A 26,690-nucleotide genomic window follows, 5' to 3' on the forward strand; every position below is an offset into this window, starting at 1 on the left:
ATCGAACATTTTCATGTTACGACATATAGAATAAAACCATTATTGATAATTAAGTTTACTTTATTTATAACAAAATCCAATTTCTTCTCTAAATTATCGTTTCTTTAAATATTATCATTAGACATTTGGACAAAGCTTCAAAAGAAAAGTCGTAATAGAACTAAAACATTTTGTTCTAACTATGTTCAAGTGCAATTCAACGTTAATTCAAGAGTTCTTTTACAAATCGCACAGCAAAAAATAAAAGAAAACGAAGATATTTCCATCGAAGCAATTACAGGAGTGCACCCTTTGAGGGCTGAATCTTGTCTTTGGAGAATAACTGGCGCAAAGTCTACTGGTAACTTAATTATAAGATGTCGATGTTTCAAAACAGTTATAAAACATGTTAGATATATATCTATGTGAATGGAGGAGTAACGGTCTGCTTGGGTTTGCCTTTCGGATCCAATGATAAATCATTTTGGATATTTGCATATGCTGTTTATTGATATGCGCCGAACTTCGTTAAGTACGCTTCGTGCAGTTTTTCGACGAAATCGTCATCATTTTGTATCAGATAGTTGAAAGCTTGCACAAACTGATATTTGTTCAAGGGTTCCTTTTGCTCCTGTTGTAAAATTTGTTGAACAGATGTGGTTTGAGTTGTTGTCCCTGGTTTGTCAAACATTGTTGGTGGCATAAGTGCAGGTTTTACCTCAGTCATTGGTTGCGACGACAAACTTTTTTGCAAATTAAGATTAGAAAATATTTTGCTGAGAGAAATCTGTTCTCCTGGTAAGTTTCCCGTGGAACAAGTAGCTGCTGTAAGAGCTTGGGTGAATCCAAAGTCTGGACCCCGATTGATTACAGATTTATTTTCCACTGTTGCGGCCGAACTTCCAGGTCGTGGTATAGGATGATTTAAGAGTGTATTAGTAGTGTTTTCCAACAACGAACAAGAAATGCGTTTTGTTGTACTCTCTGATGGCTTATTGAATATTTGAGTATTTCCATCTTCAACCTGTATTTGTTGATGGGTAGGTTGAATATCGCGCTGTTGCTTTTCCAGTTGTTCAACTGATAATGTATTGGGTAATATACGTGGTGTATACGCGACTTCTGCTGCCTCAAAAAATTTTAAAACATTGCCGGATGGCGTCTGAGAATCATTAGTGGTCGTAAATTGACGTTTTTGACTACTGTTAAATTCTTGTTGTGCGTTGGACAGCATTTTAAAAATATTCACATTATTATTTTGTTTGACGTCACTGTTGGAAGAGCCATTCTCCGGAATTGTTGTGTCGTATACACCAGTTCCAGCCGCCAACACCAAATCATTCACCAACTTGCTGATGCGTTCACATTCCAAACTATTATAGAACCAAAAGCCCCTTATTCGCGACCTTTCGTTGCGATACAAAAGAAAAGGAGCTTGGGCTTGCAGTTCGAGATGAGTGGTAATGGGTTCCACAAATGATGTTGTGTTCAAACGATTGTTTATAAAAATACTATGAAATGGTTGAGCATTTCGACTGTAAATGAAGAAAGCGCCTTCGACGTCTGTCTTCTCCCATTCATTCTGATCCGAATCGAAAATGTAAAAGGCTACATGGGAAGAAGTGTCAACTATGTCCTTGGCATAAGGATCGACCTTTTTAATAGCCGCTAAATTCATTCGCGTCTTGCTCTTGTCTGCCATTGCTGCTTATATAAAATCCAATATACCGCGATACTTTTTCAATATTGTGGATAAGTAAACTCTGCGAATTATAATCCTGGTAATTTTCGGCTTTTAGTATTCTTCAGCCTTTTTAAACTCGATTGGACTACAAAGGAAAGAAAATCAGATTTTGTTTTGCTATTTATTTTTTTTTTTATTTGTATTTCGTGGACAAGCCATATGCACCATCCATATTATACATTTATTTGCACGGGGATTTTATAATAAACACATGGCAACGCTATATCAATAGAAATCGGCGTTGCCATGTGTTTTACGAAAAATCCCCAAAATTCCAAAGCATACCCAATAAACACAGGATGAGCGTTTTTCAAATGCAACAACTTTTCAGTTTGAGGGTAAATATAATTTTCAACATAAATTCAACTTGACTTGAAATAGCTAATCTTCAATACAACTTCAAATTGTTTGCGAATTACTTCCAATTTGCCAAAATGTTGACGAAATCTTTGAAAAGGTGTTGAAGATAATATGAGAAAACTTTGACAAAACACTACCGAAAAAACCATGTGGTTTTCAATACTTATTTGTGCAACGAAGTTCGTGGTCAATTGCAAGAAACTAAAAAAAATGGAAAATTTTAGACAATAACCAAATAGTTTATAAAAATAGGTAAATGAAAATAAAAAATGAAATAAAACTTTAAAACTTTAAATGAGTGGCTTATCGACAAGAAAAAGTTTCCAGAAACATTACAAGTGCAACCAATTAAAATTGTTAAAAACAACAAATTGTTGAAATCAACAACTTCTGGATGAAAATGTGCATCACATCGTCAGTTTAATTCATATACTATTATCAGTTTAAAATGGATATTTTGTGAATTCCTTCTGCTGGAAATCAATTCTAACACACGGTCCAGTACGTTCCTAATTTCAAATTGCCCGCATGTTTATAAATTGTAATGCTGTTTTATGACACCAAAAGGAAGGAAATCGAATTATCAATGCAAAAGTGTTTACTAATAATGTTTAAGATATTTTAAGTTTTGTCGTTTGTTTTTTTTGTTCTTATTTGTTGATTTTAATAAGATTATTATTTATCAATTGGTATTGTAGTGTATTATTATATATTTTATTTTGATGAAAATGAATAAATTATACAAAATTCATAGAATTTTGGCTTTGACTTTCAATTTGAAGTGGGGATATCATTCATACAAATTTAGGTTGAAAAGTATTTGCAACGATGTTAATTTTGAATTTGACTCGCATCGAAAATTGTTTGACAATTTATTGAGTAGCAATGCATTTCAATTTGAGGATAACACTTGAGATATTATTGCTAATGTGTTGAATTTCACTGTTGAGGGTAATGTCTGTTTTTTGTTGAGAACGCGATTTTCTCAACAATTTTTCAACTTGAATATTACCCTAATCCTTTGAAAAATTGTTGAAATTTAGCATTTTTCAAACGTTTGTGTTTATTGGGTAATATTCAAATAGCTGATAGAATCGCGTTCTCCACAAAAAAAAAAACAACAACAACAGACATTACCCTGAACAGTAGGGCCCAATGCATTAGCGAAACTTTCTGTAAAGGTGGGTACTAAGTTCGAGTTTCAAAATTTCTGACAGACTTTTTTTTACTGGTGTAAAAACAAAAAATGGTGAGCAACACCACCCAATAAACACAAACGTTTGAAAAATGCTAAATTTCAACAATTTTTCAAATATTTTTTCAAAGGATTAGGGTAATATTCAAGTTGAGAAATTGTTGAGAAAATCGCGTTCTCAACAAAAAACAGACATTACCCTCCACAGTGAAATTCAACACATTAGCAATAATATCTCAAGTGTTATCCTCAAATTGAAATGCATTGCTACTCAATAATTTGTCACGCAATTTTCGATGCGAGTCAAATTCAAAATTAACATCGTTGCAAATACTTTTCAACCTAAATTTGTATGAATGATATCCCCACTTCAAATTGAAATCAAAGCCAAAATTCTATGCATTTTGTATAATTTATTCATTTTCATCAAAATAAAATATATAATAATACACTACACTACAATACCAATTGATAAATAATAATCTTACTAAACATATCAACAAATAAGAACAAAAAAAAAAAAAAAAAAAAAACAAACAAACAACAAAACTTTAAATATCTTAAACATTATTAGTAAACACTTTTGCATTGATAATTCGATTTCCTTCCTTTTGGTGTCATAAAACAGCATTAAAATTTATTAACATGCGGGCAATTTGAAGTTAGGAACGTACTGGACCGCGTGTTAAGGTGGGTCTTAAGTTCGAGTTTATCCGCTAAAATCGCTAAGGGTAGGTACTATGTTCGGTTTTCGAGTTGAAAACCACTTTATTTTCGCGATTACTTTTCCTTAAATAACCAAAATTATAAATGAAAACAAACTTATTCCTGTAAAGTCTTGCCGAAATCTAGAGGAACAAGAAACTACGTATCAATTGAGTTAATTTGTCTGCTTTATATTGAACTGTTTTAATAAAGTAACCACGAAAATTTCAACGCGAAAAGCGAACATAGTACTTACCTTAAAGTGAAAACCAAATCAGTAAAAAAAGGCATAAAATTATACATATTTGTTGCAAATTTTATTATAACTTGTTGGGGAAAACCCAAAGCAAATTTTCACAAAGTTTGTATTCCTTAAAATGGATTATTAAAGAAAAGTAATCGTGAAAAAATGACGATTTTAGCGGCTAAACTCTAACTTAATACCCACCTTTAGAATTGATTTCCAGCAGAAGGAATTCGCAAAATATCCATTTTAAACTAATAATAGCATATTTTAATTCATATGTGACGATGTGATGCACATTTTCATCCAGAAGTTGTTGATTTCAACAATTTGTTGTTTTTAACAATTTTAATTGGTTGCACTTGTAATGTATCTGGAAACTTTTTCTTGTCGATAAGCCACTCATTTTTCATTGGTCAGCGTTGCAAGAATGTAGCATCCAAAGATTTTAGTTTTCTGCAAAGAGATTTAAATTTAGTGACTTCTCTAAAGTGTTGATTTAATTTTTCATATTGACGTACCAATTATTATAAACTATTTGAAGCAGTTCCAGTTAATTGTCCACAATTTTTTCATCGGCCAGCTTTCTAATGTTTTCAAGAACGTAGAATCCATAATTTTAGTTTTCTGCAAAGAGATATACATTTAGTGACTTCCTTAAAGTTTTATTTAATTTTTTATTTTCACTTACCTATTTTTATAAACTATTTGGTTATTTATCTAAAATTTTCCATTTTTTTTATTTCTTGCAATTGACCACGAACTTCGTTGCACAAATAAGTATTGAAAACCACATGGTTTTTTCGTTGCATTTTAGGGTAGTGTTTTGTCAAAGTTTTCTCATATTATCTTCCACACCTTTTCAAAGATTTCGTCAACATTTTGGCATATTGGACGTAATTCGCAAACAATTTGAAGATGTATTGAAGATGAACTATTTCAAGTCAAGTTGAATTTATGTTCAAAATTATATTTACCATCAAAAATTATATTTACACTCATGTATTTAGTGCTCAAAATAGTAAGGAAACATATTCTATTTTAAAAATACATAATTTTTAATACTATGTTGGATGAGTATTTTATAGTATAACGACATTCTAATTGGTTAGGTTACTTATGTTTACTCTAAAGTATTTAGAGAAATTTTGCTCTAATTCGGATTAAAGAACACCTTTACAATCGGAATGTTCTCTAAATGAGCTAAATCGAAATGGAGAACATGGGCGACAATCTACTATTTTGGAGCAACATACATACTGTCAAGTAGTCAGTATTTTTCTTGAAATTTTCTGCTGATCCGAAAAAATTATAATTTCCCTCCAGTCTATCTAATGAGAGAAATACACATTGGACCTATAAAAAACTTCGAACATTAAAAAACAGTTTGTAATTTTTGGTGTCTTTGGAAGTTTGTAGACAAAAGGGCCGAAAGCTGGCTTTTAGGTCCCATTATTTTCAATACGTTCATGATGTTCAAATTTCCAATAAAACAAAAATATGTTTTGAAGTCAAAAATATGTATTTATTTTTAAAACTTTTATACGTGTTTCTAATACATATAATACAATGATACAGCAATTTAATTTAGCTATATAAGTGAACTATGATATTCTATTGTTTCATACATTTTTTCACATGTTATGTTATTATTACATTAGTAATTACAAATTTTTATATAATTATGGACTTAAATATTTTTACATTCTCAATATATTGAATTTAATAATTAATAGCGACAATTTACTTTCTTAACAATTATTTACATGTAGATTTTACGAGATAATATATTAACCACAAGGCAATATAATAATTAGTTTGATTTACTTTTAGTAGAAAAACAGTGACGGAAAAAAGTAAAAGTTTGTTTATTAAATAGCTATTGTTAAATGCGAAACGACACTTTATCAAAATTCGACCTGGCAAACGCGGCAAGATTGATTGTACTGGCTAGTGCGCGACCTGATGTAAGGAAAGACCATGCACGGCAGAAAAAAACATGTGTTCTAGGTTACCCTTCCTTTAAGAGTATGGGTGCATTTTTAATTTCAATGTTCAATTAATTTAAGGTTAATTGCTTAAAAAGAACAGTGACAAAAATACTACTGTTCGTTGGAAATAATTCCTGTAAAAAAATCTTCTGAATTATTCCCTTCAAGTTTTTTTTGAATGATTCATGATCGTTCTATTTAGCAGTTTCAACGAAGACAAACATGGTGATAATATATAAGATTAAGTCAATAACAACAGCAAAAAGTTAGTTGCTTCAGTAGCTTTTGATTGCTGAAAAAGGAAAAGCATTCTTTATAAGTAAAAAGAACCAACGTACTCCTGCTGTTTCGGCTAACAATTTTTTGCTATTTTAATATACACATTTCATCCAGCGTGAAACAGCAACTATTTTCAACAAATTACATACTTTGTAGAAGCATTACTATTAACAATTTCAGAAATAGCAGTAATCGTCGTAAAAAGCATACTTGGAGAAATGTCTTGATTATGTGCGACAAATGTACGAACATATCTTTGAAGAAATGCATACGTCCAGTCAATAATTCTTAGCCAACGTTTAAATAATAGCGACTATTAATATTAAAAAGCGTTTGGGAAAATTTTGTTAAATGTTTATGCAAAGTATATGCGCAAACGTATTGTATTTACCATTTTCTTTGCGATCACATAAATCCTAATATATGATAATCTAAACAATGTTTGTCTTCTTACAGGATATACACATCTTATGTGAACAAAATGGCTCGCTAAAAGATCGGTACTACAAACTTTTCAAAAATGTAACGGCGAATTTCATTTGATTTTCATTGCGGAAACCGGACGTAATAGGTAGTAGTAGTAGATAGGGATGAACCCAAACAAAAAAAAATAAGAAATTCACTAAAACTAAAAAGTAAAGGTGAAATTATGCAAATATACTCAGATAGTAATTCACTGTGGAATCATATAGTTTTCATGGTTATCTTTCTTTATTTAGTTATTTAAAAAAAAGAATATATAACGAATTCATACAAACCCCTTCAACGTTATCATTTAAATGTAGATTGTACACTCAAATAAAATGGTTAAAAAACGGGTACACCAACGTTGTTCTTTCGTTACAGAAGTTTTATTTCGACATAAATAAAATACTTTATACCGAAGTCACGCTATATGAAACACTGTTCTCTTCATTTTGAGGTTACTTTGGTTCGAAGATTTTTACCCTTCTCTTCCCGCCCCTAATGATTTTCGTATTCCGAGCCAAAGATGCGGCTTCTTTCAAATAAAGGAATTTTTAGGAAGTTTTCTAGCTTTAAATCTAGGCTCTGTGAAATTAAAGTGACACATTCCATCGAATTATTTTTGGAATAGTTTGGATAATTGAATCTATCATATTTTTCTCAGTTCCATGTGATACTTTTCAGCACATGCTTCTGCAATGCAAACAATATAGAATGATATATTCGATTTTATAATTTTTCAATACAGTTTGTAAGCAAACACGCTATCCACTGGGTCATGTAGCTTTTTTTGTCATCAACGTCAAGAGTCTAGTAAATCTATTTAAGGCCGGTATGCACCTCTAGCGAAATTTTCGGTAGCAACAATTTATTTAAGTCTACAACAAAAAACAGGGATGTGTACACAAATTGTAAACCAGCTAATCGCTTTTAAAAATTGTTAATATATGTTCCAAATATTCCTCAAATAAATTGTTTATTATTTACAGACCTTTTAAAACTTTTACGCACACAATGATTGTAATAAATTAAATGTTTGCTGCCAAAATATGCTTTTGACAACCCTGTTATTTTCATTAGAGGTGCGTACCAACTTACGAAATTGAACGCTACCGAAAATTTCGTTAGCATAAATAGCAATGCATTTCTTATGGGAATGAAATTTTTCGCTAGAGGTGCATACCGGCCTTTAGGGACGATTGAAATACTCTGCTTGGCAAATTTTTAATGATTGATGTTCGCATACTTTTCTGACTGAGCAAAGATAGTAAACCCCATTCAAGCTTTCTTGCAAGTGTTGAATGAATCTTTCTTATTGGAAAAGTGTGCGAACAAACATATCTACTTTAAAATGGCATTGGTAAAGGATAAATTTCCAGTATAAAAAGAAATCCAACTCTCATTCGTTGGACCCTTATCGTCCAAAGCTTAATGAGATTTTTTGAAAACATGTATTTTCAAATGTGCATTATTGGTTTGGAGTTACTGTGTCCAAAACTGAATATACCTGCTTTTATGTGGTGTATTACATTAAACTACTAAGACTAAGATTAGAAACTGATTTGGAAAATATATACTGTAGTATAAACAATAATGATCGAAAATCCATCAGAACTGCAATTTGCATCAGCTACACTTCTTCATAACTACGGCATATTGGTACTCGGCTCGACCAATTGCCATCCGCCTGACATTTGGGACGCTCAGGTGGTCCACCATTTTCACTAATTTGAATATATCCCGGTCGACACTGAACGCTTATATAGTCGCCAGATTCGTAGTTAAACTTCAATGGAGCCAAAAACCCGTTTGGAGGATCACCAGGATATGGACACACTGAGATACCTATATCAAATCAGAAATTAATTAAAACATAACAAATATTTTACAATAGACGGATCGAAAAGAAAATCATGTTGTCTGTACACGAAACACTGGAAAGTTCGTTAGGTCTAAAGTTGCGATTATTCTATATATTTTGTTTATAAACCAAACTCTATTCTCTGCAATAAAATGACGAAATGTATTTGTTATTCTTGGCAATAGGGCTCTTTTACGACATATAAAACTCGTTGGAAGCGAATTTTTTCCATTCCATGTAAAATATTATTTTTGTGTGTAAAATGGTCACATTTACATTAAATTCATAACCTGAACCCGAAACCTAATATAATAACACATACTAATCAGTTTCGTCGGGGCAGTCAATAACTGTATGTTATAAAAGATTGTATTTTTTATTTATTTAGTTGTCCCAACAAACAAATGAAACTTTTCGTATAGTTATCCGAGATACAGATTAAAATTTTTTGTTGCCCGTGTAAAAATTGGGAGATCTAATTGGCCCTTTACATCTAAGCACACATACCAGATATGATGAGATAGAATTGGATATATATGACAAGATACAACTATATACAGGGACAGATATATTGATATCTAAGACATTAGGTCTGGGCCCATTTTGAGACCTGATCAGATCCAATTCCATCGTAATTAAATTAGATCTCTCAACTTTTATTCGGGTGGTTATATTCTGAGAGTAGATATATCCGAATAGTTCCGTTTGTACAAAAATTGGTTGACACATTGAATTTGTTTTCTGTGACTATTTGACTCCAATGTGCCCTAAACTCTATATTACATGTTTGAGTTCTCATGGTCTCTGTCACCTTCCGCTTCCATATTTGGTTTCAGCGCTCATTACTTTATCTTTTTTATCGCATTGACATCAATCGGCCTTGCGTTTTTTATGTTTACTTTCTGCAGTCCCCCAGTTTATATTGCCAAGTATTGGCTCTTAAATCGATAATCAGTGAACCCCCAAATGTTGCAAATCATGCCAATTATAGCTCCGAGTAGATTATCGGATTTTTCCCTCGAAGACTTTAATCAATTCATGACAAGTTTCATGTTTTTTCAGGATTTCCCTTACAGAACAAATATTGGGGTCCTTCTAACGTTACGATTGTTCCCAGTTTTGGTAGAGAAAATAAAATAAAAACATGGACGAATTGCTTCAGGACGAATTTGAGTCCACACGGGTTTGGCTGATTATAGCAAAATGGCTCGAAAGGAATGACAATTTTCCAAGAGGGGAAAAATTATAGAATTATTTTCTAGAGCACACAGTGAAATTATTACCAAATGGTGACAATTTCCGGTAATGTTTTAAATTTCTGGAGATACACCCAGGAAAGGACTATGATCACTTCAACCATGTTTCAAGATAACATGTTTGTCGCAAACATGTTATTTTTTCGGAAATTATGTATCTGATTTGGCGGAAGAACAACATTTTTAGGACAAAAATGTTCCATGTTCCCAATCCAAAAATAAGATTTTGCTCTTTAAACATGTTTGAGGTGATTATATTCCTTCTCTGCGTATATGGATATTTTTGTACTTATTTATGAACATTTGTTTAATTTTATACCGCATTGTTTATCTAAGCTGATGCGTCGTATTTACAGATACTGTTGGAGTCTGAAACTATATTGTTATATACATCGCTTGAATCAAATAGTCAAGATCAACGTCCTGTGTTGTATTTTGTATATTTACAGATTTTCTCAAATTCATTATGATTTCCTAAATATCTTTATAAAAAAAATATGTTTTATATAAAAAAAAACCATAGAATTCTTTGTATTACGTTACAATACGTCGAGGTAAAACATGTTTCATATTGGTTATAGCAACCATTTAATGCTTAATTTGAAAATAAATAGATAAATAGTTGATGTTATAGTGAAATGGTAAATTGCGTCCTCCAAGATATTAAAAATAAACCTTCCTTTAAGATCTTACCGTTGTAGAGGTGAATCCGTACTATCACTCAAAAAAGTGAACCCTCTAGGGAACTAACGCCATTTTAAATTAATTTTAGTGTATTATTATGTTTTGAGAAAGTTTCTTTGCCTTTAATCAATTCTTGAGTACGTTAAATGAACTAAAACAGTGTAAATCATTTTGTACAAATGAAGCGGAAAGATTTTCTAAATTCGTATTTTAAGTAAATATTTCTCGTATTTTAAGTAAATGTTTTTTATTTATGTGATATCGGCGTGTATTCGGCGTTTGTTATTCAGTTTAGTTAAACTCACCAAAATATTTTTAATTAAAAAAATGATTGAATTTTTTTTCAATTAATAAATAAATTATAAAATTAACTTTTTAATCAAGATAGAAACATCAAGTTAATAAAGTAAATTATTGAACATTTCTAAATTTTTAATTAAAAAAATAATTGTTACAATTAACTTTTTAATCAAACTCGGAAGACTAAAACAAGTGATGGAAATTTTTTAATTTTTAATAAAAAATTTATTTCAAACAATAAATGTTTTAATCAAACTTACGAAACTAAATCAATTAAGAAGGTAATTTTGCTTCAAGCATATATATTTTCAGGATTGGTCTAAACAAAATATTTGTTTGTATTGTTCAAACATATTATGTTTCACCTTAGGGCATACACTGGTAGTTAAAAATTTTTAATGAAATTGTTTTTTTAATTAAAATTAAAATTTTCTTTTTTTTTAGGGCGCCAATTGGTTACATCCATTACTTGCAGCTCTCTAGGTCTCTCTTTTCACATCCAAACATATGAAAAACAGTCTTTTTCGTCCGTGTAGTGTGTAGTATAGAAAATATGCTCAATTATATTATTTTCCTCCTAAAATATGATCAAAGTTTTAAAGGGACCCGTATACATAAAAAAAATTCAAAGCTTATATAGATTTACAATTAAATTATTATTTGAAAGACTTCTTTTTTAAATCATAAATAACAAGTGTAAAAGTTGCATAACAAGGAATGTGGTAAGGGAATTATCCAGAAGATACGTCGAAATTTGTTTATTAATATATTTATAGTGAATGTCAGCGTAGGCCGTAGTCCGTTCACAAATAAGCTGTTGTAGTCTTTCCTTACATACATTGTTTTAATATTTTTTTAGTTGTATATTAAAATATTTTTTTTAATAGTTTGTGCAAACAAAAAAGATTGTGTGCTACATAAAATTAAACTATAGTAATACAATTTTATTATCGCTATTAATTACATCAAATTTTGTAATGCATACACCGGATTCCAAATTTAATATTTTCGAAATTTGCCTGGAAATTATTCAAAAAGTAATAACCATATTGGAAACAACTTTTATATCACTCAAATAATTTTGAGTGAATCTGCTTAAACTGATCAAAACAAACTACTGCAAAAGGGAAAGCAGTTAGCTAGAATATAAAACTCTGTTTGGTATATCAAAGATAATTGAGTATAACAAGATTAAGCATTGTGCTCTTATAAAGAGAAAACAAATGTCAAGGTGTAGAGGGCTATGAGAAAAAATTTTTTATTTGTCAATTTTTTCCAAGGCAGCTCTGCCCAGGAATAAATTAAATCAGCAATATTCACATAAAACCATAATAAATATTTGCTTTAACATACACATACGTTTTATTTTAATTTTCTATAATCGTTTTGGTATTGCTTTTGTGGTTTTTAATTCAGAAATTTATGAAAAACACAAATGTTATGATATTTTCCGAAGCAAACGGCAGTACATTTGAGAGACACGTCGACGCAAACTTTATGATATTTTGTTGGCAGAGTCCTCTGGTGCTTCAGTTTTGCAATGACAAGACTGCGTCTTCTTCTAATTTGTCTATGGGTATATTATGAACAGTGTTGCCAGTATTTTCCGAGCTCTTGTCCCCAAAATGGATCGCTTTTATCCCCAAAAATCCCCAATTTAATTTAAAAATCCCCATAAAAATCCCCAAGAATTTGTTGGCAAGTTTTTTGAAAAAAAAGTAAACGAATAGACTCTGCTGTAGAAAATCCGTACAAAATTAAAAAAAATTAAATAAAACAAAAATGTGCAATTGAATGAAGATTTCAAAACACAAAGCCAGGAGACGGGTGCTCAAAATATCATCCGATACCAGCCCCCATCAGAGTTAATTATTGGTATAAAGAGTCATCGAGTCATCTTATGCAAATCCTCGCTCGAGAAATAAAAATGGGAGTTCGGTCAACATATAGTCAAGAAATAAAATTGACTTATCGATCAAAATGCGTTGCTGTCCGATATGAACTCTACTCTGTATGTGCGGGATATGGGATACATGTTCAAAATCAGTGATGTACGCATATGAGTCCTTACGAAATAATTTCACAATAGTAAAAAATTTCTTAGGAAAAAGAGTAAATTGTAAAGAAGCTCTTGGACCACCCAAATAAATTCCGTGGAATAAAGAGGAGGAAAGTTTTTTTTATATTTTTGAGAATCTCTGTACTTCTTTAAGCCTTTTTTTAAGCATGTAAAGAATTTCATAAACCATAGTTCTTACTGTGATAATTACTCGTATACTGAACAAATATCGAAAATTCCCCACAAAAATCCCCAAATTTGTGGAAATTCCCCACCAAATCCCCAAATCCCCAACTCAAAAATTTTGTCCCCATCCACGAAAAAATATCCCCGATTTGGGGAAAATCCCCAATACTGGCAAAACTGATTATGAACTCGCTAGCCTCAAAAATATATTTTGGCTTGAATGAACAAAAAACAACATAATTTAGGGACGAACTATTCTATATCAACCAAAACAATGTATAAAGAATATGTCTAGACAAAATGTCTGATATATTTAATTTAAGCATAAGAACAAACAAAATGTTTACCGAACCCACTTTGTAGTTTTTGAGAATAGGCACAAAAACCTATGCTTGTTTCTAGAAAATCATTTGGGATACATTTTGAAGCGTAACCATGTTACGGGTGTTTGTTCCTTAGACCACCAATTGCAAAAACTAAAAAAAGCTGAAACTGATAGCTGTTTTTGCAACTTTTTCTATGAATGTCAAATGTGGATATTTGGCCAACTTTCCAAGAGCGCATTTTTATAATTAAATTCAATAATTCGTTTATAACGAAACGGGTGTCAGCTGTTTAAACCAGTGTTGCCAAAAAGATAATAGCTAAAAATCACCCTTTACATTTAAATTTAGCATGATAACATAATAAATACTTGCTTGTAAGTTAATTTAAGAATTAATATTCACTTTACTTTTGTACCACATCGTAAATGGAGGAAACGTAACTTTATAAAAACTCATCGAGGCAATTCCGTGATGAGATGTGCTGGCCGAAACACCAATACTAAGATTTGGAACAGTTTACAGATTTAAATTGTGAATTGTATTGCATTGTACTTAATGGACCCATCGATTTATTTCAGGCTCAGTTAGACTATTCAGTCTATTACGATAATGGACCTATAAACAATACCTCCACCATTTCGATATCATTTTCCCTTACAAATTTCGGTATCAAAATTTAAAAACAATAATTAGCTCAACGGTATCAATTTGTTAGCATACGAACTTGGTTATCAATATTTTGCTGTTGATAGTGCGTCATTTTGCTGTTGATAGTGCGCCAACACCAGGATTGCATGGGTTTGGAAGGGTGTGGGATGTTTCAAAATCTACATTTTCCCTTTGAAATTTATATCGTCGTGCATGAGTATGAGTCACGAAGATAATCAGCTCGTGAGTGTGCATGAGCAAAAATGTTGGAAATGTGTGCGAGGTCTTCAAGCCTAGCTCCACTATTATCGCCGATGAACATGCATTTACACATTCTCAAGAAATATATTTCAAACGTAACTCACGACTCAAAAGGGAGAATTTTCGTGAGTCAGGACACTTTCCGTGAGCCACAACATTTCCGTGTTTGAATAGAAATGATCGAGTGTGCGCGATCGTTAGTCCTACCATAAATATTGTGCGTGAGTAAAACATTTTCCATGGTGAGTAAAATATCACTCACGTCCCACCTCTAACCTACTACCCCGATTCGAAATATATAGATGTCTATAATATATTTTTGTACCACAAAATAAATGGGATTTAAATTGTTGACATTTAAAGAACATAATTTCTATTTTAGCTCAGATCACAAAGTCGTCATTATTTAATTATGGTTATTCCACATTCAAATAGAAATAAAATACATTGGGATGGATATAAACGACAGTGTAGTTTTACTCTTGTTTTAAGCCAATTAAATTGAATCTTTGTTATTTAAGAAGAAAGTGGTTTTAATTCAAGGTCAAAATAATTCGTTTAAATAACTGTTGACTGTATTGATTGCACTTGATTTGCATATTATGGCATTTCCAGTATGATGCATTCCTGTTACTTGTAGACTATCCGAGAGCAGAACTTTCTTCAATTATTAAGCAAATAATACATAGGAGTAACATCTAATCCTTATCAATCCCAAATATTCGATTCCACTATTTGAAACTTTCTGTAAATGTATTTGCATGCATTTGCTGATAGATAATTATTTTTGTCGAAGAAAAGAGGAACAGCAGTCTGTACTTGGTAGCTTTCTAGTATGCTGCGAATTAAACGTTGTTCGGCTTGGAGCCTGTTAGCGGATTGTTTTGCATTTGTATGTGCATGGAAAGAACATTTTACATTAAAGAAATTAGTTTTGCAATAAAAATATATTAGCTGTTTTAAACATTTCATCATAAAAGGAGACAGTATTTTTTTTTTTATTTTCAGTGTTAAATGAGAAAAGTGGTAAATGTGGCTATGCATTGATACAACACTGGACATTGAGCTTGACTATGAACTGTTGAATAAAATATAGTGCAGAAACGTCATGGATCATGTCATGATCGTCATGTTAAGATTATGCTAATGTCCGTGTACATTTGTATGCGAGTATTTGTGGATGTGTAGTTCATATTAACACATACATATATACATACATATAAAACTAGTTTTGCACTTCCGGATGCAGCTTTCAATGCTCTGATGAGATGATATTTGTTTCCAAAAAGATTTAGCTTGTATCGCGTCGCGAATTTATCTAAAATCACCTTTCCCTTATGTTGATCGCCAATTCGTTTTTTTATTTAAATTTTGACAGGATTGAGGGCTGGTGTTGAATGCTCGGATGTAGGTGTCAGCTCACTCACATTACGGGCGACGATATACCATGTATGTATGTATATATGCATACTACATGCAGTCGTGAACAGATTCATTCTACTTACAAAACGGAGGTGGATGGGACCACAAACCACTTTCAGTACAAATTATGCTGGGTTCGCCGACTAGAGTATGACCTTCATTGCAACTGAAAGTGATTAAAGCTCCAACGATGAGACGCCTTTGGTTAACATTCGTGCCTCCAATACGTCCATTCAGGGGGGCCACTGGTGTTGGGCACTGTATGGCTGCAAAATAAATTTGCATAGCGTTTAATAGTTTGAATATAGTGTCCCTATTTTGAAAGAACATAGTAAGTAGTACTTTCTAACACTAGATATATTTCGGGGATATGTTAAACACAAAAACTGTAAATATAAGCTCGGTTGTCCCTATGAACACACATTACTATGTCTATAAGCGAAGCTAAATTTTACCCCCCATCGAGAAACAAACTGTGATAGGGGCACTGAAATTTTATTTTAACTATGAAAAATATACTATATTGCTTTAAATTAAATAAAATCGAATTTCTTTAGTCTAAACAATCTAATAGACAATAAATCCCTTGAAAATGTTAGCATAAAAATCTTTTTTATCCAAGTTCAGAACATTTTAGCAAACTATTTTTTGTAATTGGGTATAAAATATTCAACAGGTGAGATGAATTTCTTTCCTACAAAACTATAATCATAGAAATTTATAGACGTTTCAAGTCGATTGACAATGATTTTGAAGAAGAAGAATCGCAGCACAAATATTTCGATTATTAGAAAATGTGTGGATGTACAGAATTGTATATTCTTTTATAAAATGTGTTGTTTTTTTTTTCAAAAGAAGAAAGAAAACAAAACAATTTAAAGACAAATTATTTTTCACCTTAGAAGATGAGCATACAAACACCAACGCTGTGAATTGACTTGAGACTTCTATGAATTTCTTGGCCTATGCTATGGAAAAATATGTTTTCTTTGAGACGTCATTAGCCAAACAATGCTGCATTTTATTAGCCACACAATTTGGCCGTGAAATTGTATATGTTCGCCTCGGAAGTGTGCCCAAATGTACTATTTGATCTTCGATAATATTATATATAAAATATAGTCAGGTTACCCCAGTACTACTACTCATCGTAACGTGTCACACTTTCTTAACGATTTACATGAAATTTGGCAAAAAGTTTGCTTATGTTAATGGTGGTATTATCTCTGCCAATTTTCGTATTTCGGATCGTATTTATATATAGCGCCCGTATATAATCGCCCGATTTGAATTTATATCGCATATTACTGAACTAATGTTTCCGAAATTTTAAACAAGCTGTTTTGTTATATGTTATATATAACTCCCATATATAATCTGGGTGGCTGATATGTAATGCAACAAAGTAAAACAATATATTGTGTTTTTTAATTTTTTGAAATGAAGAAAAGATTTTTGCTTTGAAATATCTGTTATTATTTGGATTTTTAAACTTGAATTCTTTTTTACATGAATATCATGAAAACATGAAAATCCTCAAGGGATCCATCTTTAAATCCAAAGTAACTTTTTGAGTGCAGCAACATCACAAAACTGTATTATAATAACAACAACAAAAACAGAAAACAAATAGAAATGTCACGATCAAAACGAACGCACAAAGTAAATCCAATGAAAAATATGTGAGTAAATTGATCATTTTTCCATATTGGGTTTGTCAACAAAAACTAGAATTACTATGTAAATTTTAAGACATCGAAAGAAAGGCGGCTCAAAAAACAAAACTCCCAACTTTTTACTTGATTTTCTTTTATATTTTTTGATTACTTTTATGGCGAAACAAAGAAAAAGAGACAAAAAGTGAAAACAACAACAGCACACTGCTGCTAAGCTATTTATGTCTCCTTTCAACGGGTAACATGTATTCAATCCTAAAGGTAGGTATTAAGTTCCAGTTAGCCGCTAAAATCGAAAATAAATCTGTAAAATCAGAATAAATTCATAGCCTTTTTTGGCAAATTTTATTACAACTTAGTGGGGAATGCTTCAAAGCAACAATTGAAGAAGTTTATTTCTTTTAAAATAAATTATTAAATAAAAGTAAAAGCGAACAAATACTGTTTCAGCGCGATAACGCAATTTTAAAACTAAACAAATCGCAAATGAATTAATACACGCTTTAGAGTCCAAATACCCCAGGGTGCGTATGAATAATTTAATTTTCCCTTTGATAAAACTCATACGTCACCATGCCCATCCATAGTACAAGGGATTTACATTTCCCATTTGCATCAGAAGACATCAGTCAATAGAGAAAATATATGTAAACAAATTTTGTTATATTACGGCTTTTCATATTCAAAATACACCTATTTACGCAGTGTCGTCAAAATGTAAAAAAAATATTTCCTTCTACGAGAAATTTCATGGGACATTCGTCTTCAAAGGTAAATATATAGTCACAAAATTTCATTAAAATACTACCCGACTTAGCAAGTATGCATGACCATGCGTGCATGGTTTTGAGCCCTGTATGTAAGTTGGCTCTCAAACCTAAATTTATTATTAAAAAGTTGTTATTTTTCCTATAAGCCATGAAGACTTTAAGTTTTTTTTGGTATCCATACATTCCCCACATTGTGTTGGTCGAGCATTTTTTTTACTCTAGACGATGAATGTGACACATGCAGTGTGGAGCAAAACCGATTATATGTTGACCACTTAGGAGTATGCTTTATTTGCTTAACAAAAACCGTCTATTGAATCCAATTGCTACAAAATTTATTTCATTTATATTTTATTTCCTGATAAATTTTATACCTATACTAATGCATTTATTAAAATAAAATATAAGTAAGTCTGAATCCAGTTTTGCACTTTATGCATAATACATTCGGGTATGTTCTGGATTTCCCTTCAAAAAGGTTTCACCATCCACTTTGATTTCCCCCCAAAAATTTTTGGTTGTTCTTGGTTTCCCGTGAAACAAGATTTTTCGAAATCGCTTGCCGAAAAGTCATAGTCATATCATATGTTTTGCAGAGAAAAATGTAAACATATAATCAAATATGTGGCACAATTCTTTTATTTTTAAGTTTGTGGTAAAATGTTAGGGAAATACGAAGAAACTCATGTTCTGCAATCTAAAGAAAAACTACTGGATTGTAAAATACTTATAAAAATTATTAAATCGTTCTTTTGTTTACTATTGTAAGAGTTCAGAGTCAAGCTCCAAATTTGAGGAACTAGGACTGCACGCAAAACATTTAACGCCTTTGGAAAAAAATATTGATATTCGCACTAAAATCTATTGCAAATGTAATTTATGAATTTTCATCGTCCTTTAAATTCGAAAAATGCGTATTATTTTGTATTTTATGCTTCTATAAATAAATAAAAACAAATAATTTTGTGAAGCATACATTTTTTCTCTCGACGGCGACAACTCCTAACGCAGTTTATTATAATTGACTGACTCTTGCGTGCGGCGCTTTGCAGAAGTTATGTTGCCCCATCATTTATAGCAAATCTGTGATCAAAAATATTTTTTTAATTTGTCTTATCTGGTTCAAAAATGTGTTTATCTGGTTCAAAAATGTGTTTTTAAAATTTAAGCATTATCATATTCATACATACTTCGTTGTAATCTAAAAAGCATTAACACACATATTTTCAATTACAAAAGTTTCAATGCGTTTTCTCAAAATCTTGCAACACTGTCGTTTCGAACATGCATAAAATCAGCTGTTTTTAAGCAACCACCATTTTTTTTTGCAACATGTGAGAGGGGAATCTTGAACAATTTGTGGTATATTTTTAATTCTTGTTTTTAAATGGCTTTCATGTTATTTTATTACCCAATATTTATGAAGTATATAGAAAACATATGAAAAATTTAAAATAAATGATTCACTTTGGTTTTAAATCCTTCGTTTTGCAAATATAAAAGATTCCACTAAAAAAAATGTCCGTGCAAAGTTCTCCCATCTGTGAGGTGAAAAGTTGCATGCAGAACAACCCCTACGGGAACAATTCCCCGCAAGTCTTTCATGTGAAACCCAGAACATACCCGATTAAAATCAAATATCTTAGTATTTAGCCTATAGTCCTTTATTTCTAATTATGGTTTTAACTCATCTTGACATACTTCTACTAAGTTTTTTATTATTTCTTTTGGAATATCCGACTAATTTTGCTGAACTTGGCTCTATATCTCATCGCTATTTTTTGGTGCTCTTTGGTTTAATCTGAAGCACCTTTTAACCAGAGACCATAAATTCTCAATGGGATTGAAATCGGGGCTTTGTCGTAGCCTTTTGCGCATTTGAGAACTATGCTCCGACAACCATTTTCTTACCATTTTGTAAGTATGCTTGGGTTTGCCGTCTTTTTGAAATACAACTTGATCCACAAACTCAGGCAAATTTGATTGCACAATATCAAGGTAGTCTCCGTTTTTCATGATTCCTTATCACTAACCACCATCCCCATACTATGAAGCTTCCCCCTCTATATTTTATGGTTTGTGCGATGTGTTGTTTTTGGAGACTTTGTCATGAACAGGTCACTACCAGTAATGTTCGGAGGTCGTTACCAGTAATGTTCTATTGCATCAGATTAAAAACGGTTTAGTTTTGTTTCATCTGACCATTTAATTTATTTACAGTCATCAAAGACCAAATCTCTATGGGCCTTACTAGACATTTTCTATTTAATAAAGATTGCAAAAAGTGAAAACATGCACTCGGTTTTGCTCCCCACTTTATGTCCCATTAGTGTCGCAACTGTTTTGGAAAAAACTATGTAAACGAATCAGACCATTTAAACGATTGGCGTTAGTGGTGGAGTTGATACACATTAGAGGTGTGCGCGTGACTGAAATTTCACTCACGCACATTCACGAAGCAAAATGTTATTCACGCACGATACGTGTGGTAGCCAATCCCACTCACGCACATTCACGAAATGAAAACCAGTACTCACGCACGCTCACGCACGAACTACTTTTAAAGACTCACACTCACGCACAATTCACGACAAATTCACGAGACTCACGACATTTTCCAAACGAAAATCAACAAAGGTAACAAAATTCAAAAATAGAATATAGTTCGAGAGCTAAATTAATTTCAGTTTACATACGAGTATGAATTAAATATTGATTTTTTCGTGAGCGTGATTTTGCAGAAATTTTATTCACGCATACTCACGAACCGAAAATTTCGTGTCACACGCACACCTCTAATACACATTATACTAAAAATACATCCACCGCGGACAACCAACACTTGAAATATAACAAAAATAATTAAGTGAAAAAAAATCCAGATTTTTCATGTTTATTACTTTCCCACACACAAAGTACGCACTAATACTCCAATTTCAATTTACAACTTCATAGCTATATGTGTTCTTCGACTATAGAATCTATTTTTTTTTAAATGGTCAAGTTTCGGTATGTAAATTAACAAATTTCTTTGGCTTAATTTTAATGCATTTATTTTTGTATGAAATGAAATAACTTTCATCGAAAACTCCTGTAGAATGTCTGTTAATTTTGGACCTTTAATGTATGAGATATATACACATTAATTTGGTAATATGTTATAATCTATACGGGTATAAGAGTATGTGGGACATATAGTATCGATAGATAGGGGGACATACCTTTACACCTTGGAACTGGGCCACTCCACACGCCCGTCGGATCACATTCCAAACCCGGTGGACCGGTCAATTTGAAACCCCACTGGCATTTGAACACCGCCCGCCCCCACGCAGATGTATTTAATTCCACTAAACTTAAATGTGGATCATCTAAAGTCAAACGTGGACACTGTACTGCTTGACAACTTGGAGGGGGCGATGACCAATTACCGGAAGCTAAACAAGTGGCATTAACAGTGCCGTCCACTCTAAAGCCGGGTGGACAGCGATACATGGCCCTTTGGCCAAGCTTATTGCCTTCTAAACGTAAGGAGAGCGGAGGCGCCGGTTGTGGAATCTGCGGGCATGTCGCGTAGGCCACAGCAATGCTAATACTGTTAGTTAACCCCCTGGGGGATGTGCATGTGAATGTCCCGGCGTCATTTTGTTCAATATCCTTAATGGTGAGCCGATATCGGAGATTTTTATCCTCGTTGTTCCATCCTGTGAAATAGTAAGAATTCATATAAAGCCAAAGAAATATACATTTGCAGCCCGTGACCTCAAATTCAACACACGTTCTCATAAATATAGATATACATACCCGTTTGGTATTGCATATACCAACTTGTCCAAGTCCATTCCGGAATACCTCTCACTCGAGGGTACATACAGTCCAGATAAATTGTACTGTGTGGCAAAACAGCCAGCACTCCAGATGGTTCAAAAGACCCCGAACCGTTTAGTATTCGGTACTTTATGGACGGAGCACTATCGTCCGAAAAATTTGTAAGCAATGTTGTGGGTACACACGATGGCATGCGTGGTGCCCATAAACCATTCGAACACAAGACTCTCGATTCTCCCAGCAGCTTGTACATACCCAAATCTTTACATCTGGCTTGCAGCGAATGTCCATGAGGTAGATCCCATCCCACATTCTTAGTTTCACAGTCATTCATACACCAATCACATTCGCAGTCGAATCGAAAAGTATTCGGGGCGTCAGTATTTATAGAATTTAGTTAGTTTTTTTATGTAATACGTGCGTAAAAATTTATCATATATCAGTTATTAACAAACAAAATTGAGAAAGAGAGAGATACATACAGCCGAGGATGTTATAGAAAAAGAGAGCGAGATAAAAAACACATCACTTTGAATTGAAGCAACTGACAGCAGACAAAAGAAAGAAGTATATGCCAAACAAACATTTGTGAGTTGTGTGTATAGTGGTGTGGGTGGATTAGTGGGTGGGGTGTAGAAATGTTAGCTCATGGTGTGTTCTAACTAAGCGTGCTCTTTTATTTAGTTCTCAGTTCTCGGCTACATGTTTACTGTTGTAATCCCTAATCTCACAAAAATTGTGTTGAATTTAGCAAATGCAGTTAGGGTGAACTTACAAAATATTATAAAAAGGAGTAAGGGTGAAAATATTTCAAGCCGATCTATTACCGCGGCTTGCAACACTATTAAGTTTAACTCATATTGTCAACCATAGCGATTGGTTGTGTGATAAGGTTTAAGAGAAAAAATCAACACAACCGTATACCAAGTATGTAAAATTTGTTTCGTTTGTTTGTTGTTTTTCTTTTTTTTTGTATATAAAGATCTACGATACTAGTGTTAAAATAAAAAGCGAGTAAAATTCTCTATTTTCAATGGACTCATTTCAAATGCAACAAACATTTTGAAAAGGCCTTTAAATTTGACTCACAATTTGTGTATTGGAAATAAAGTTCGACTTAGACGTACGATTACGACGAGAACGGTAGATTATGGTCTGAAAAAAATTCCAAAAATAGAAAGAAAAAGCAAAAAAAAAAAGAAATAAATACAAATATTTTTAAAATATTTTCTTTCGATTTTGTTGCCAGTTGTAAATTTTTAATAGAAGATATAGTACGAAAAAGGAACGAGCAAACGAACGCTACAAACGCTTTTCAAAACAAAGTTCAATGAAATTGCGATGGCTTTGCTAAACAACTATTTTATTTGGTTGTGGCTAACCAAAAAGTGGCTACATTTTACACATTACATTTGATTGTTGCAAGGAAAGAAATGAACTGCTTCTTTTAAGTAATGAGTGGTGGTTGTGTGAAAGTTGGTAGTTTGGTGAATTTTATCCAGCCAGCATGTGGCTATTTAAGTTTGTGTTTCGTGATGTGCTCAAAATTAATTAAAACTTAAAATATTGGATCTTTTTCTGTTTTCAAGACTGGAAACTTACCACGGAGATGTTACGATAACTCAATAGTAAGTGAGGTGGAATTCTTTGGACGTGGCAAGACTTGTACAACGGCTGAAATTTCACATTTCCATTTTCGTCTGATCGAGAGAGTGTGGAGCGATTGTCGGTTGTTGATTGGTTGATTTTTGGTTTGTAGATAAAATAAAAATTTGGTATTTTTCAGTCAAAATCGACGAAAAATTCAATTTAAAAACTAGTGCTTGTAGTTTTGATCTCAAGACATTTTATTAATATTTTATTTCGAACAAACAGCTCTATAATCTAATGGATTATCTATCAAAGTTACAAAGATTGATTATCGTAACTAACTAAGACACATCGACATTACGAACTGAGCTTTTCCATCACTGACGGAATAGAATTCATTATGTGAAATTCAAAATTTCCATAACTTCGCAAATAAAAAGGTTGTGCTTTTAATATAAAACATCGATTGCTAATTTTCTGAACACAAATTATCGCTGATAAATTAATCAATTAATTTTGACCGGTGCGGTTTTGAAGTAAGTGATTATTTTGAAACATACAAAACAATTTTTGAAACAATAATAGATTATAAAACATTACATATTTGCGCCAAACAAAAGCGTAGATAAGGACATAACTCAAAATAAAGTTACACCTACTTTTCTGCTGCTTTTTTGACAACAAACAATAACTTTTTTGTTTCCAAAGAAATATGTATATTAAGCCCAACTCATCCACCTTTTGGGTAGCATTCAGACATAGATGTGGCAATAAATGGCTACTTTTTCGATTGTTTCAGCTAAAATAAAGTATGATTTGTTCTAATCGAACTTCTAAAATCTAGCAACATAATTTTCTGTGAGCATATAATTAAGTTATTTTCGATCAACTCTAAATGAGAGATAAAGCAGGACTTCCGGAATAGCACCAGCGTAACAAGACAATGATTTTATATATTAAACAAAAAGTTGCACTTTGCGATTAGAAATTTTGAATTTCATTCCAAAATGTTCCTGTTGGAGTAATTGTGATCTATAGTATGGAACAGCGCTCGGTTAGTAATTTCATGGTGTTATTATATGAATTATAAATTTTGTGCGTTTACAGTTTCATTCACATGTTCGTTTTTTAATCAGAAGTAAATATAATTGTATACATGTATGAGTATGTATGTAGGTATGTTTTTGTTCTAATATACACGAATAACTCGATTAATTAAGATACTACAATAGTGGTTGTACAAATACTCGAACAAGAAGAAGAAAAACATGCTAATTTTTTTGGTATTTTTTCTAACATGATGTATAATTAGTTGAACGATGGTAGTAGTTCCATAACACCCATTTGCGTTCAATATATTTTCATATTCATAAGGATGCGGAGTGCAGTGGATGGTGTTGTTGTTATTAGTGAATAAGAGGTGTGTGAGTGATGTTTTGTCGTTTTTTGTGATGATCGAAACATTCACTTACCCTCCTCGTTTGTGGCACACAATGGACCAACCCATTTGCCTTTGACACACCGTATTTTGCACAATCGACGATCACCCAAAGGTCCAATTTCACCAGGGAAACGGATTTCCGATACTTCGGTGAATTGCTGCTGAATATCAATTTCTTCTTCCTCTTCGTCTTCTTCATCCGATTCCCCTTCATCAGGGTGTACTGGAGAATAGCCACCATCCTCGTCGAAAATTCCTGCATTGAATTATATGTGAAAATTAATGTACACAGAAAAAATTCACGAAATTTTTTTTAAAATGAACGTCTTAATTGTTAAATATTCAATTAAAAATTTAATTGATTCAACAAATTTTTTAATTGAAACAAAAATCAATCACAAATATTAGTAGAATCAATGAATTGTTTAATAGGATCGATTAATATTTTAATTGACTTTCAATTAATTTTTTAAGTGATACTATCATTTCTGTGATTGATGACATTTCAATTAAAAAATTAATTGGATCAATTAATTTCGTGATTGAATCAGAATTTTTGTGTGTGTAGAAATTAAAGGTAGAATTACATACCATGCGTTCAATGCGTCCGATGATTGAAGAGTTGAAATTTCTCTTTGAAATCAAAAGCTCGAATACTCTGCCGCAAACAGAAAAAAATCAACCCTTCCATCAACGCACGGATTGACGCATGGAAATTATTTCAATCATGGAAATGACAACATGTTACCAATCAACAACATCAAATAAAAATAAACAAGTATATACGGCCGTAAGTTCGGCCAGGCCAAATCTTATGTACCCTCCACCATGGATTGCGTAGAAACTTCTACTATAGACGGTCATCCACAATTCAATTACTTGGGTTGTGGCCGATGGCAAGGCATCTATAAACTTCTTAACATCATCTTCTAAATTGTAAGTTAGTCCATGCGGGATATATAGTAGACAAAAGAAAGGTCGATTAAATGCGTATATATTCAGTTATTGACCGGTATATATAGGGAAGAAATATGAACTTTTGTGCGGTGATTATAGAGCCAGAATTGAAATATCGGTCGCTTTATATGGGGGCTATATACAATTATGAACACGAGTCTACCAAAAATGTCAGATGTTTTACTGTTTGGTAGATTGGTAGAATTCTTGATGTTTTGGAAGATTTTGCAAAATATTCCTCTCCAACTATGAAATGCTTCATAAATTTTCTATAGAAATAACATTTTGACAAATTTTTCTACAGAAATAAAATTCTGACAAAATTTTCTATAGAAATAAAATTTCCTATAGAAATAAATTTTTGACAAAATTTTGAATAGAAATTATATTTTGACAAAATTTCCTAAAAACATAAAATGTTGACAAATTTTGACAAAATTTTCTATAGAAATATAAAATTTTG

General features: G+C 32.1%; 2 protein-coding genes across 6 annotated transcripts in view; both read right to left on the bottom strand.

The window, feature by feature from the left end:
* Nucleotides 1-39: 39 nt before the first annotated feature.
* On the bottom strand, nucleotides 40-1,915 carry DCP1 (decapping mRNA 1). Its single transcript, XM_075313396.1, has one exon. The coding sequence runs from the start codon at nucleotides 1,679-1,681 to the stop codon at nucleotides 485-487; it is 1,197 nt and encodes a 398-aa protein (XP_075169511.1). The 5' UTR covers nucleotides 1,682-1,915; the 3' UTR covers nucleotides 40-484.
* Nucleotides 1,916-5,730: 3,815 nt separating this feature from the next.
* Nucleotides 5,731-26,690, bottom strand: part of hig (locomotion-related protein hikaru genki) — a 32,233-nt gene continuing 11,273 nt past the window's right edge. For 2 of the 5 annotated variants that reach the window (XM_075308983.1, XM_075308984.1), the window contains exons 4-10: nucleotides 25,302-25,526; nucleotides 23,842-23,939; nucleotides 23,329-23,394; nucleotides 22,216-22,552; nucleotides 21,633-22,115; nucleotides 16,049-16,231; nucleotides 5,731-8,807 (exon numbers count right to left, since the gene is read on the bottom strand). In XM_075308983.1, coding sequence (XP_075165098.1) covers nucleotides 8,593-8,807; nucleotides 16,049-16,231; nucleotides 21,633-22,115; nucleotides 22,216-22,552; nucleotides 23,329-23,394; nucleotides 23,842-23,939; nucleotides 25,302-25,526 — 1,607 coding nt within the window. In that variant the 3' untranslated portion in view covers nucleotides 5,731-8,592. Of the gene's footprint in view, nucleotides 8,808-14,879; nucleotides 15,412-16,040; nucleotides 16,232-21,632; nucleotides 22,116-22,215; nucleotides 22,553-23,328; nucleotides 23,395-23,841; nucleotides 23,940-25,301; nucleotides 25,527-26,690 lie in introns of those variants that run through there. The other 3 variants (XM_075308986.1, XM_075308985.1, XM_075308987.1) reach the window with 3 other exon arrangements.

The sequence above is a fragment of the Haematobia irritans genome, chromosome 5 (genome assembly GCF_050003625.1).
Source record: "Haematobia irritans isolate KBUSLIRL chromosome 5, ASM5000362v1, whole genome shotgun sequence".
NCBI lineage: Eukaryota > Metazoa > Arthropoda > Insecta > Diptera > Muscidae > Haematobia > Haematobia irritans.

Bases quoted from the DNA above. Each gene is read 5' to 3' on its own strand.
- DCP1 (XM_075313396.1), bottom strand. From the start codon at position 1,681: ATGGCAGACAAGAGCAAGACGCGAATGAATTTAGCGGCTATTAAAAAG.